The sequence below is a fragment of the Mastigoproctus giganteus genome, chromosome 14 (genome assembly GCF_048544385.1).
Source record: "Mastigoproctus giganteus isolate SK-2022 chromosome 14, ASM4854438v1, whole genome shotgun sequence".
Classification (NCBI taxonomy): Eukaryota; Metazoa; Arthropoda; class Arachnida; order Uropygi; family Thelyphonidae; genus Mastigoproctus; species Mastigoproctus giganteus.
In genome coordinates, this window is record NC_143588.1 from 95,517,802 (window position 1) to 95,533,373 (window position 15,572).

General features: G+C 39.5%; 1 protein-coding gene across 1 annotated transcript in view; it reads right to left on the reverse strand.

Annotated features, from left to right (window-relative positions):
- LOC150075401 (cell adhesion molecule Dscam1-like) overlaps positions 1 to 15,572 on the reverse strand; it is a 316,461-nt gene that overhangs the window by 218,757 nt on the left and 82,132 nt on the right. The window contains exon 3 of the mRNA XM_090389299.1: positions 4,428 to 4,583. Coding sequence (XP_090245425.1) covers positions 4,428 to 4,583 — 156 coding nt within the window. The remainder of the gene's footprint in view (positions 1 to 4,427; positions 4,584 to 15,572) is intronic.

Sequence of the window (15,572 nt, forward strand, 5' to 3'; positions counted from 1 at the left end):
TTGGATCAGAAGACTGAGTTTACCTTCTGGCAGTGCGTTGTCGATTGCTGGACTTAATGTCTTGCCACATTGGTCGAAATTTACAGTTTGGTAAATTTCAAAGCGAAATTGGTTGTGGTTGTTGTTGTTATGGGAGTTTAATGGCGCATACTATGGCTATAATGCGCCTAAGCGAAATTGGATAGACACTTTTTGGCCACAGAGAAGGTATGAATGATAGATTTTTTTCTTCCCTGCATCGTTTAGCCGTCCTAATACTAATACTAAAATCAGTTTAAAATAAGCTACCATCAACGCATAAAAACACCTCATTAGCTCGAAAACTTTTTGTAGGTAGCGTACTGTAGCACGCGTTCCTTGAGTGGACCGGAATTCAAGCCCGTGACTACTAAATACGATAAATATTTGTATTGACGATTTATTGTAAACTCTACTGACTTGGTTGTCGTGCCGGAGTATAAACAGAAAAATTTATTTTATTTATTTATATATTTGTTTTTAAACTAAGCTTTTAAGCTCAATATATTTTTGCTCGCCCTGAATTTTTGTTGTCACCGGATAAAGATATCAAACGATGTAGCTCATATATATGGAAAGAAATAAAAAGAAAAAAATAAATAATAACAGGTAATCCTTTTATTGTGATTATCAAAGAAACTTTCCTAATAAAAATTAATTCCTACACCTGATCAAGCATAATGAAATCTCTTGAATGGTTTCAGTTCTGTTATGTAAGGCAAAAAATAGTAAGAAAGAGACTTTTATCTTTTCCTAAGTTTTTTCCGAACTCAATATTTATTACCTCAGGATTTAGGTTCTTCATGAATATATATCTGCCTGTCAGTAACTTCGAACTGTAACTGATTTATCGTATCAGTTAGTTGTTGTAAGGTTTTAGGCACATCAGGAACTTAGGCCATATTGCGCCTTATATAATGTCTTTAAATTGCGTTGGTCAATTTGCTGTTTGCCCGACGAAAAACCGAGTTTCCAGAAGAAAACATCATGCTACCCTCGCATAAGACCGACTAACTCAGCCACGTGTGAAAAATACCATTAAAAATTCCTCACATCATCGACAGGTCTCTCTCTCTCTCTCTGATTATCAAGTTCTGTGTAATAACAGCTCATGTAAAAAGAAGGTGATGTCTTCTCTTTAATTAAATATAAATATCTTCAGAGTTACAGAAGTTTATTAAAGCTGAGAAATACGAAAAGGCAACTTTACGTTAACGGACTGATGTGCAGAAGTAAATTACTAAATTCGCCAACAAATACAGGCTCAGAACTTCCAAATTAAGGCATGAGACTGTTTCTTTAAATACCCCAACACCTCATAAAATATATAGATAAAAGCTAGAAAAGATAACGCGCAGCTGTTGATTATCGTAGGGAAAAATCTGAAAATGTCATTTCAGATGAACTGACTCGAGTCTACAGTTTGGAGAGTCAATCGGGAGAATGGAGGCGGGATGGTCACTTCCTCCAACTGCAGGGGCAAAAAAAAAAAAAACCAAAGTGTCATCAGCAGGTTGTAGAATAAGTTCCAAGAAACTCAGATCGTTCTTAGATCGTCCAGGTCAGGGTCACATTATCAACAAAGCCGAGGCAAGATATCTCTCTCTTTCCCTCACCCCTACCCTCCCCTCCTGGCAGGTCTCAATCGAAGTTTCAACGCTACCCAGCTACTCGGACATTTAGTAGCAGTGACAGGGACAAGGATGTAAATCCAAACCATGCGAAACCTTCTGCACATACACGGAATTTATGTGAGAAGGCCTACGGTGTGTGCCCGAAATCGTAGGAGCAGAAGAGTGTGACATTCGAACATCATAATTGGACCTGGCGAGAAATGGCAATATCTGATTGAGGTATATAAGGCCTTGAATGGGTTGAGCACGCTGAATTCTGATGGGATTCTTCCACTTGTTCAGATTACGAACCTAAGGGGGCATAAATTCTAATTGAGGAAGGACAGATGTAGAACATAGATGTGCGGAAATTTGCCTTTAGCCAGCAGATGGTAAATTGTTGGAACAAACTTCCATCTGTCATTGTGGAAGTTGATAGGTTAAATAAATTTAAGGAGTAACTGGACAAACATTTAGAGGAAATGGTTGTGTGAAATTTTTTTTTTTTTTTTGGCTGATGCTGCATAAGCTCATACAGTGCTTTCTTGCATCACATGCCACTACTAAATATCTTCAGAGACTACTACTACTCTTCACAGATAATTCCAATACAGCCTGAAGTCGAATTTTCATCGGGTCCTGATGGCGTGAAAGAGAAAACCGAAACATCTGTGCTGCATACAGGAACACAGTTTGGTGGAGGTGGATTACTGGTATAGGATGGCATTGTTTCTCTGGTCGTATAGACATTCACATCGTCAGGAACGGAATTTTAACTGCATCCACGTATAGGTATGAGATCCGGCGACCCCACGGTCCTTGTCTTTGCTGGTGAAGAGTTTTCATGGACGATAACCCTCAACTCCGTAGGGCACAGCTTGTCAACGATATGTTAAAAGATGAGAGTAGAGTTCGTATGGATTGGTCTGCCGCTCGTCCGACTTGAATCCCATCGAGCACGTCTGGGGTGCTATCGAAAGAACGTATTGAAGCTAGTTCGGATTGCTTAGTGACACCTAATAAACGGGAAACAGCATTTATACAGAGTTGCAACTGAAACTACACCTCATCGATACCTTAATTTTATCGATGAATCGCAGGTGAGAAACATGCTGCTTGAGTTGCAGGGAACAATGCACCATACTAAATTCGATATCCACAAGCTTAGAAATATACAAGCTTTCCGTTCTTTAGTTCTGACGCGTCATTGTCCTGCATAATCATAATTAATGTTCACTCTGGATTTGCTTTGTACGTTTTTGACACATACTGATCGGAACATTATGGAAACGCATATTCATATTTACGCGCAAATATCGTTCGCACATGCTGTGATCTACTAATTGTTTTTATCAGTGCAGTTTTGGTATTATTATATATCTGTTATAAGCTCCCCATCAGGTGACATTTCTGAACTTAATTTTCGGGATACTTCGGTGACTAATATCGAATTCCCTATCATAATGTTTGGGATTTATTTATTTCCGTAATCCTCTTTTGAACTGCAATCTTAGGCTACGATTGTAGGTTAATAATGATCAAGGAAACCCTCGTGTTGGTCTTTGTCAAACAGTGAATTTTGTTACAAGGAACTGCCAAAAACATCCGATTTAATTTACGCCAAAATTAGCGAAATTCCTCGTCTAGATTTTGATGTCTAAATTCACTCGGATCACGTTCCTCTTTCCTGTTCTTTTTTTCAGTTTTGTACCTCTCACAGAAGACCAGCAATAATCTTCCTGGCAGGCGACAGGTCATATCCCTGACCCCGCGATATGGCCTATCATTGCCCCGCTGATCTCTCGCTGTTAAGTTTTCACACGCTGGTTAACTTGCACCTTTGCTAATTCTGCCTCTAATTTTAGGTATTTCTAATTCATGATGGAATACACAACTGCAGGAAGATTTTCGCGTCAAGCAAGAATTAGTCCCTTATGGAAAATTCGCAAAGGAAAACACTCTAAATCTATCTCCTTTAACGATGCTGCTCGATCTTGTATGTCAGTTTGGTACACTCTTCTTAGATCTTCAAGAGAATGCGCGAAGTATGGAACTACTTTGCACAGATTAATTTACCGGTAGTTTATTCCCAGACAGAACGTTTGTTTTGTAATATTTCATTAACCTCACAACGTTTATCCTAAACTGATTCCACAACTGAACACGAATTACCGATGGTGAAGGAACTGAAATCAGGTTAGATTGCAACCGAGTTCTGCATATGCTGTGGTTTTAATTACTTTCTACGACTTGTGAATTGAGAACCACTTGAAGAAAATGAAACGCTATGTGTGCGTTCGTGCATATAATGCATTAGAAATTCGGACATTTTAAAAGATGCGCAAAATAAATACGGCCTGAGAGTAGAAAGAACGAGAGAGAGAGATGGATTGTATGTGTGTGTAAGCAGCTTGGGGCAAGAACCATATGTAATGGGCAATTTCAGGCGTGTTATGGAGGCGATACGAGGAATTAGAGATGTGTCGCAAAAGAATAGCTGGCGCAATTTAATTATGATTCCCAGTGCAAACATACGTGTACGTTGGTCACGTGAATGATTAGATTTGTAAATAAACCAACTGTTGAACAGGCCGTAGGTCCATAATTAAGTGAGCAAACAAAGCTGACAGCCCAGATTTCTGCCGTAATGGGTTTACATGAGATATTTACAAGACTAATCCCGGCTCTCTGTCAAACTCGCTCTCCCTATCTGTCTCTCCAACTACCGCCACTGCTTTATGGCTGCAGAGGCTCCTGAAATTAAAATTATCGAGTTGCAGTGGGAATCTCACTCACCTCGGTGTGCGTCGATAACTTCGGCCGGTTCTCTGACCCACGCCTCGGTATGGATGAACTCCTTGAGAGTTTCTGGAACGACACACTGCAGCACAGCTGTGTTTCCTTTCATCACGAACTCGTCTCGACTTTCCACCTTGTAATGTTGTTGTACGACTAGAAAAATATCAAATAAAAACCAAATGCCATATAAATATACTAGAAGGTGCTACATTAACAAAAGCAAAAAGAAGAGTGAATTTTTCCATTAATTATATATATATTTTATATATTCTTATCTTAATTCTCAATCTTGTAATCTTAATCTCGGTCTTACTTATCATATATAATATGACACGTAAGGTATATATGTTTTATGGAAAGAGAGAACTGCATTTTACAATCTTGGCAACGACATAAGTTGGAAATGTTCATTGCCTTCTTTTACTCATGTTCACCTTACAGGATAATCATTTTAAATGAGAACCCATGAAAATACAAATAACTTCAAATAAAAGAGTGCTAGAGGCCAGACATTTATGAGCAACATTCTTTATTCTCTGACTTTAATTATTTTCTTCCAAAAAAATTGTTGAAAATCTTCATCACCATGATCACAACATAACTAAGACAAAGAAAAATGTTCGAAGACACTTCTACACATGTTGGGTGGCCATCGCGTGCAGACCAGTGATTTACGTGAAGGACCTTTTGAGCTATCTTGCGCAATCACGCTTTAATAATTTCTTCAGTGAGGTGCCCCAGGAATCCATGGACAATGTCAATGTACCACTGATGTTATATTGGAGAACCCAGAAGAATATCTCGAGAGTTTAAATACACAGTCAGATGAAACTAGGCTTAACTGGAGTATAGAATTTAGCCTAATATCTGGGGACTTCGTCGACTAATCATCCACAGTCTGGTGGCAAAAGTTGCTGTATCGCATGCGCCTTACACGAAAGCAGTTTTAATATTCTTACCATTGCATGAAAACTACTGCGACTTGCGAACACGACCCATAACATTCACATTCCCGGTCTCCTTAAACATTTTCACAATAACGTTTAGTTTTAAGGACTCTGCTTTGAGTTAATATTCCACCATGAACAAACGCCCGTCTGTGCCGATCGCTATGCTCATTTATTGCTTTCACTCCACATGCACATTCATAGTTTTACAGGTTGTCACTATCTGTCGACAGCTTCTAAATCTGCGAGAAAGCGACTTACAGATTACGTGCGTAATACTTTTTTACTCGAAATTATTCGCATTTTCATGAGCTATCATTTAAAATGATTACCCTGTATTTTCAGAAACACAACTTAAAGTGATAAGGTTCTCTTTTGATAAGGTTACATGGTCATCGCCATCTTGAATAACTGTTTAACGCTCATATTCATTCTTGTAAACATTACGCCATCTGTTGCGCAAGGTTTACGCTACATTTTCATTTTCAAAAATATTTCTTATGTGGTATTGCAATCAAACTGGCACTAAAAGGTTCAGTTATTCAATCATGTAGCCCAGCGTCTAAAGTGTATATTGATATTGAGCAAGGTAAGGGTCTAGCAGAGTAAGGGTCCGAGTTGCATTTCAGAAAACAAGATCATATAGTTGTGAGCACACCTAACACTACTTATCACAGGAATAATTACAGTAAGCCGTAAATATGGACCTGTATAAATGTGCGAATTCTCTTTGTAGAGGAATATCACTGGCGAGGAAACTGTTTAGTTATTCATAAGCCCCGTAGATAAATTTTTTTCAGAAATCAGCATTGATTTAATGGGCATTGTTTAAACTCCAATGGTGGAATCCCGTTGCTCTGCCACAGTTTGAGGCAACAGGTTGAAGAGATCCAGAAAGCGATGATGGAGGTGGGAGGGAAGGTTATCCAGGTACAGGTCTACGGTGCAAAAAGCAACTCTATGAGCTATAACGCTAGGCGATGTGCTCGTTGTATTATCAGACTCATTTGTGCTAAGTTATTATTTTGTGGGAAAATAAGCACGGTTTCTGTTCTTGTTGGAATTTAGGTGTAACAGCAACTTAGACCATATTGCGCCACATATTTCTGGGCGGGTATTTTAGGCTATCAAAGGAACTGACTTCATAATATCTGCGTAGTTTCAAACACATGGTGTAGAATGGGGGTAAACAGAAGACCTGAGAGAACTTCATGAGAGACTTCAAAGGCGGATATTGTTGGGATAGCAGAGACGTGGTGTCACAAAGATATAAGGAATGCAGAACTGGAATTTGGGGAGTACAATGTGTACAGAAAGGATAGACAGGACAGAAAGGGAGGGGGTGTTATGCTGTTAATTAAGAAAACCATAAAATCAAAGGAAGTGCACCCAGTTAATATAGATGAACAGTGCTCTGTTGAGTCAGTTTGGTGTGAGATAAGCACTGCGAAAGGAAAATGACTTGAATGAGTACAATGAACAATTGTACAGAGAAATAGAGTGGGCCAGTAAATCAGAATGTCTTATAATGGGGGATTTTAACTTCCCAGATATTGACTGGAACTTGTGGGTTGGTCACTCACACACTAGTCAGACTTTTGTGGATTTATTGGATGATTGTTTTCTGCAGCAGCATGTTCGAGAGGCAACCAGAGAAAGTAACACTCTTGATCTGGTTATCAGCAGTGATCATTCGTGTATTACGAATTTGCAGATAAAGGAACCACTAGGTGGCAGTGATCACAGTGTGCTGAAGTGGGATTTACTCAAAGAGGTAACTACCGTCAGGGGTAAAGGAAAGGGTTTTTGCTTCCGTAAAGGGGAGTACAGTGGTCTCAGACAGTTTTTAAATTCTGTACAGTGGGATCAACTGACGATGTTACAAACAGTAAATTCTAAGTGGGAAGCATTCAAAGAATTAATCGTGGAAGCTACTAGACTTTATATACCGATTAAGAAATATCGTTCAAGGTTTAGGCCTAAATGGTTATCAAATGAACTAATGAGACTCGTGACAGAGAAGAAAAATGCATGGGATGCATATAAATTATCAGGTGACGCAGAAGCCTGTGGCAGATATAAGCTAGTCTGTAATCAGGTCACAAAGGCGGTTAGGCAGGTGAAGGCACATTACGAGAAATCTTTGGCAAAAGATGCTAAGAAAAACAGCAAGGATTTCTTTACTTATATAAACTCTAAAAGGAAGGGGATGAATATGATTGGTCCACTTGACATCGATGGTTCGACTATTGATGATCCTGCTCAGATAGCAAACAAACTGAATGAGTATTTTGCATCTACATTCACACATGAGGAATTATTACAGTTTGAAAATGGAAGAAGGTTATCAAATTGTAGCAGTGTGCTTAATGATTTTGTAATAACTGAGAGTAAAGTGGAGGAGAAATTGTTGAAGTTAAACATAAGAAAGGCACCTGGGGTGGATGGGATCTATCCAGTTATTTTAAAGGAGGCGGCAAAGCAACTAAGCAAATCCTTAGCCATAATTATGAGAGCATCCTTGGACTCAGGGGAGGTTCCCACGGACTGCAGATGTGCAAATGTGTCGCCAATTCACAAAGGTGGATCGAAGGGTGACACGAGTAATTACAGACCAGTTAGTTTAACTTCTGTTCCGGGTAAAATAATGGAGTCACTGGTTAAAGATGCATTGCAGGATCATCTAGACAAGACTTCAGCAATAATTCAAACACAGCATGGGTTTGTTAAGGGAAAGTCTTGTCTGACAAATTTGATTGGTTATTATGATGTGGTCACAAAGGAACTGGATGCAAAAAATAATTATGATATCATATACTTGGATTTCAGGAAAGCTTTTGACACTGTTGCGCATGGAAGACTACTGTACAAATTGGAGCAGAATGGTATTAAGGGTAAGTTGCTACAATGGATAAAAGGATGGTTAAGTGGGAGAAGACAGAGGGTGGTAATCAATGGGTGCTGCTCTTCGTGGACTAATGTTATTAGTGGAGTCCCACAGGGTTCGGTGTTGGGTCCACTGTTGTTTTGTGTATTTATTAATGATATTGATGAAGGTATATCAGGCTTAATGTCGAAGTTTGCAGATGACACAAATGTTGGCATGGTTGTTAATGACAGTAATGGCAGTGTGCTACTGCAACAGGATCTAGATAATTTGGGCAGATGGGCTAAGAAGTGGCAACTGAAGTTCAACCTTGACAAATGCAAAGTACTGCATATGGGTCGAAGTAACCCCAGAGAAACGTACCAACTGTGTGATACTACACTTAAGGTGGTAGAAAATGAAAAAGACCTGGGAGTAATTGTGCAGTCAGATATGAAGTTTTCTGAGCAATGCAGACAGGCAGGTCATGGGTTTTTGTCAATGATATATAGGAATTTTGCTAGCAGGGAAAAGGAGGTGATTGTCCCTCTGTATAAGGCAATGGTCAGGCCACGCCTTGAGTACTGCGTACAGGTCTGGAGGCCTCATTTTAGGAAGGATGTAGAGTTGCTTGAGCGTGTACAGAGAAGAGCAACAAGATTGGTGAGGGGAATGAAGGAATCCTCTTACCAAGAGAGGCTTAAGTTCTGCAAATTGATAAAAGGATAAAAGCGGTTAGAGACTAGGAACCTGCGAGGTGATCTGATTGAGGTGTATAAGGCCTTGAATGGATTGAGCACGCTGAATTCTGATGGGATCCTTCCACTTGTTCAGATTACGAATCTAAGGGGGCAAAAATTCAAATTAAGAAAAGACAGATGTAGAATAGATGTGCAGAAATTTGCCTTTAGCCAGCGGGTGGTTAATTGCTGGAACAAACTTCCATCTGTCGTTGTGGAAGTTGATAGGTTAAATAAATTTAAGGAGGAACTGGACAGGCATTTGGAGGGAATGGTGTGATTTTTTTTTTTTTTTTTTTTTTGGCTGATGCTGCATAAGCTCCTACACTTGCTTTCTTGCATCATGTGCCACTACTACTACTACTACAACTTGGACAGCCCCTGCGAAACTGTTGATTTTCCTCAGAGAAAATGGTTCTCGCCGGCAGCAAAGATTTTAGGCAGGTAAATAACTTCTAACCAGTGTAGCCTGGAAGTCCAAGTACTTGACAGCATTCGAGATCTCGCTGGTGTTAGCCAACGAGTTTGTTTAACGTCGTGGATTGCAAAATTGGGTAACTGTACTTTAGGGACTGGTTAGAGTAAATATTCCGTAATGGTGGCAAACCATGGGAAGGTAGAACCCTATTAAAGATGCTCAGAAGAGCATCGATAATACGGAAAACTCTAACACAATTACGATAAATTGTGGTATTTGGTGAAATCCGGTAGTTGTGGTCGGCGAAATGTCATTTATGGCCGACAAAAGCCGGTTGGTTTTTGAGATGGTGACAGCAGCGAGGGCTGTCAGTTGACAGGAAATAAGCGTGATCATCAATGAGGCAGGAAAAGGGGAAAGTAGTAAATCTCGTTACGTGATAAATCCAAAGCTTGTGAGCCAAGTTTGTCAGGGTAGCCATATTGCCTTTCCGAGAAAGCAGTAGTTTTTTTTTTTTTTTTTTTTCTGTTCTAAAGAGTCTAACCTTTGCAAAAGAATATGCAGTCTGATCATTCGGTGGACTTGCAGATATTGCTGTACAGTTTTCTCTGGTCTGTGAAAGTTGGGACTAGCTAGAGGCTTCATATAGATTATAAAATTATACAGCTTTAGAACTATTCATGCAGGTGTAAAAAACAAAACACAATCACGTATCGATCTAAAAGTAATATTTTTATAAAAATGAAAAGAGAGAAAATCACAAGTTAAAAAATAAAAGATCTCGCAGGTAACAGTTTAATATCACAGGGAGAGAACTACCCTTTCTAAAACTTAAGCAACAGTGACATACGGAACATATCCCAAACCTGGGAAAATATTCGATTGCAACTTCGCATATAGATTTTCTTTAAGACGCTGGCAACCGCGACGTTGCTGGGTTAGTTCGCTGAAGCTCGCTTTTCTACACACTCCCTTATAACGTGCGGTCGTTGGATAGGATTTATCAGCGACAGTGTCACTGTGGAGTCAGGCTACCTTAAGCCACATGTGGTATATGATATTAGCGTCACATTTTGGGTTTGTATTGAGCCATCTCCCTCTCTTTCTGCCCTCATTAAAACAATTAAACCATTCAGTCGTGTTTGCCAGGGACAGGATCTCGCCCTCACAACAAATTGGCAATATTTCGATATTACCAATAGGATTTACACTAAGTATGCATACTCTCATTCACAATATGTGTCCACCCTGACTCTCCACGCATTTTCTCAGCCAGTGTACCATGTTTGATTGGATTCTTCTCTTCATATTGGGATCGACAGCAGCACAGCGCTTGGTAATTCTCGCTCTAAGAGATGAAGAAGATCTCGGATTTTTCTTTTTACAGAATATCATACACCGTACTCCCGGGCACTCCGATTTCAGCACTGGTAAGTCTGACGGATTTCTGTGGGCTGGCATGAAAATTAGCAGTCACTCCAATTCGAGTGTCTTCACTTACAAGAAGGGCGACCACATCCAGGTTTATCGGCGACAGATCCAGTCTCTTTAAATTTCTTCACCAGTTTCCCAACTGCGCTGTGCGTTACTGGATTCCTTTCAGGATGTCTAGCATTAAACTAGTCCATCACTTTCCTCTGGGTCCATCCCTGACGACCACTAACAAGGACTATCTCCACCCTTTCATCAGGTGTTAATGCCATTTTTCAGTTGTAAAATAAAACGTATTTTTGCCATTGGTTCCAGACTTTTCGGACACCCTGTATATATATATATATATATTAAATTCAATCTCATTACTTTTTTGTAGCGCTGTGTAGGCGGAATATACACTTATGAGGAATATTATTTTATTAAAGCGCCGACTTTCTCATCTGAACAATAGTATTTTATGCTTTTTAATATAATGAATTATTAAATTTAAGTCTGCAGAAAACTTTTTATTTAATATTAAACAAAAGCTTTCGATTTTTTTTTTTTTTTTTTTTGGTACGCTCCCTTTGGGTTGCCTTCAAGACAACTCCAACAACAAAACCTTCCTTTGTTTTCAATATATAAAACACTCGCTAGAAATTTCCTTTTTTTTTCTTTCTGTTCTTTTCTCTCCGTCCAACTGTCTGTGTTTATGTTCGGCTAACCTCGCTTATCTTTCTTCAAAATTCCGAAACTTTTATCGGAAATACTTTCAAGGATTCTTCAAGAAATCCCCTTCACTCCCTCTTCGTAGACAGTCATAAAGGATGAACCTGCGCTATCTCATCGCTACCCAACTCTTTTCCCTGACACACACACGCCATTTAAAGCAGCATCAACGTCCATCCAACAGAGTTTGTTGCATTCTTAACCTATCTCACAGTACATACCTAAATTTCTCCGAAATTTCAACTGCTAGCACCACAGTGAACAAAGATAACACGCACTGATGCAAATATCCTAATTAGCTTTATTTAAAATTCTCCAAAAGTGACTTGACCGATACGCCAGTTTTCAACACAATACATTACTTCATTATAAATGCAATATGGCGACTGTAAATGGAGCCCGGATGTCGCTGTGTCCATTCCAGTTTGCAAGTTCCAGCACACAGAAATTTCAATTTATCCCGACATCCGAGTTTATGAAATCTTTATTTTATTCTCCATTAGCATGAATAAGCAGAAAGCTGACGCGTCCTAACGTTTTCTCCTAAGTAATTTGCAATTAGATATAATGGATTTACCTTCCCCCCCCCCGACAACACTTTATCTCCCTAACCCTGGCTCTTCGTGAAGACAAACTGTTTAAGTCCGCATCACGCGGTGTCTTTGTCACAAAGGATGCCAGACATGAAGCATTGAGAGAAATGTCCAAACCACGAGTTGCGCGTGCGGCTACTCGGGCGTACATAATAAAAGACATGACAAGAGGGTTGGCTTCACACTTGAACCTACAGATATCGGTAATGGTCGCTTGTCGGGCTGAGTAATGCGTCAAATTTTACGGAATCTTAAGCTGATGGGCATTTGATGTAGGCGTGCAAGGGAAGTAGACCATTATTCATCGAACAGAGCTCCCTTCCCCTTCCCTATCCCAACCTCCCCTTGGGATTCTTTGAGTGTTTGAGCTCATTAACTGTTTGTAATTGTTTACCAAACTCGGAGAACTTTATCCAATGCATTAGTAAACGCAATGTGCTATACGTTGTAAGGCTGATGGTAGTTCGGGTGAAGTACGCTGATCAAATTGAACTTTCGCTATTCAGACGATGTTTAAGCCGAGAGTACCCAACTGGCAGGTATTGAACTTGTTCTAGTGTTGTTCTCTACTTGATCAGAGAAAATTTAACCCAATAAAACAATTTAATTTATGTTTATGCGATATAAGGAACAGAATCCAAAATGCTAGACATGACGCGAAGAATTTTTACTGGCCTTTTTCACAACGTGGCTGAGTTAGTCGATCTGAGGTGAGGGCAGCATGGTTTCATCTTCCCGAAATCGAGTTTTTCGTACAGCAGACAGGTACAACACCCATCGAATAGCACAATTTACAGGCAACATACGCTATAAATTATTCACCCGATTATGAAGTTCGATTAAAATTTTATTGTAATAGGTATCTTAAAATGTTTTTCTGCAGTTATCAAAGCAACTCAATGAGTTTTTTTCTCGTGCGGTTTGTAGCCTTGGTCCCAGCAAGCAGTGCGACAGTACAGTATTAAAATGACAACAGTGCAGGAGAAAGCAATTTGCGAGTTGTGTGTGTGGGATACCAAATCTCCAGCGGCTGTAAAGAGATGTTGTTTTCAACGGAAATTCCAGAAATATCCACCTACGGAACAATCAATGAGGCGATGGTTGAAAAATTTTCAAGAAACCGGCAGTGTATTGCACCAGGAAGGAGCGGGTAGGCCTAGTGTATCTGCAGATAAAGTTTCGGAAATTCAGAAAGTGTTTACCCGAAGTCCTACAAAATCTATCCGCCGGACAAGCTGCAGATACACAAGCCGGACAAAATCTATCCGCCTGCAGCTGCAAATTACGCGAAGAACGCTGCACAGAGTGGTTCGCAAGAGATTGAAACTTTATGCTTACAAAGTGCAAATTGTCCAGGAAATTAAGTCTCACGACAAACCCCAACGAGAGAAAAATTCGCTGTTCACATTCTCAACTTTATAGACGAAATGGCCACTTTCTGAAAATTGTCGTTTTGTTTTCAGTAATGAAGCGACATTCCACCTGTCTGGGAAAGTTAACAGACACAATTGTCGCATATGGTGGATCTGAAAGTCCCCACTCAGTTCGTGAACGCGAGCGTGAGAGTCGCAAGGTAAATGTGTGGTGCGCACTGTCCTTCAGCCAAGTTATTGTGCCATTTTATTTCCATGAAAACACTGTGACAGTGATCTAAAGCTTGCATGTGCGCAATTTCCTCAATTAAAAATTCCTAACCGATGGATCTGACGGGATGGTCCCATTCCATGGCCTCCTTGTTGCCCGGATATCACACCTATGGATTTCTATGTATGGGACTACATATTAAGGACAAGGTGTATGTAAAAATGCTAACTACGTCACAGAGTTAAAAGACTGGATTGAACAGGCAGTGACTTCTATTTCTCAAGAGACACTTAAAAACACATGAAATGAAATCGGCTACTATCTTGACATTCTAAGTACTCCCAAAGGTACCCGTGTGATAAGAAATTTGTGAGTTGCTTTTCTAATTATATAAAACCGTTTTACAATACCTATTACAATAAAATTTTAATCGAGCTTCATAATCAGGTGAATAATTTATAGACAGTCTGTATATACTGACACCCCATAGCCACAGTGGCTTTGGTGCTTAAAACACACGCACATGTTTGTCTGTTCGCTAATTCTTTCAATGCCATTTGACCAGTTCCACAAAACCTGACATGATCACTCCTAAAGTCCTCAGAAATAACAGCTTACCTTCCAATAATTTATAAATTACTGAAATATGATTTTATCATTAATGAAAATGAAAAGTCACATAAAATGGCAAAAAGGATCTACGTCTTACCACACAGTTTTGTGTGGAACAAGGATACTTTTTATTTGAAGTGGATGTGCACCTGAAATGAAATACAGAAATCTAGGAGCAGAATTAAAATAAATTAATTTCCGGCAACAGTTGAAACTCTCCAGCACTTTTATTTTATTTATTTTTTTCAGCAGTAACCAGACGCGAAAATATTTTATACTTGTTATTTGAAATTGAACGAACATCGAAAAGACTGCGCCCCGCCCTAGAAAATTGGGCTTTCTGATGGCATGTCTGCCACACGAAACTCAATTGTAAGATCAAGTCCAGCGAATATTGCTGAAGTTGATTTCCTAACATCTACAGTTAAAAAGTAATTCTGTGAACTCGCAGCAGAGTAAACACATTCAAGAAGTTTTGGCCGGGTCTGCCTTTACTCAACCAATATTGACAGATGAGAAACATGGTCAGGCGTTACCACTGCGTCAGTTTTCCAGACAGAAATGCGGTAAATAGTTTTCGGTCTCACATTGCATCCAACTTCCTAGAAGCCTTTTTGAAAATCAAATATTGGCAGCGAGCTTGTTTACATCCGTGCCAATTTCTTCTGTTTGTCTTGAGGAGAAAGATTCGGATGTTTGTAAAATAACCGTACAAATAAAGGGTATATTCATCTACGAGTAGCTTGGATTCATAAGCAAATTGCTATTAAAGCACCATAACGATACGTGTTGTTATATTTCATACCGGTGAACGAATCGTGACTGGATTCGTTCACCGGTATGAAATATGAACTTTAAACCTTGAACAGTTAACTCTTCTATCCTAACTGTAAATTATGTAATCTGCGGTGTGTGTTTGTTTGTTTGTTTTGAGAATGAAAAGCCAAGTTTTCTAGAATAAAAACCACGCTGCCATCATCCAAAACAGATTAACACAGCCTTGTGTGAAAAGAGCCCATAAAAGTTCTTCCCATCACGACGTAAATATTTTTCAACTTTGGCCTGCGATGGAAATGAAGCCGGGATCTTTACATTGTGAGTAAAGCGATGCTGTTCAGGGCTAAACTTAAGATTCTTTCGGCACAAGTTTCATACAATCAATCGACTACCAGTTACTGTACAGGATCCTAAGTTATCAGTGTTCAATGGGAAGTCGCGCATTTTGAAGTTGCACGTCACG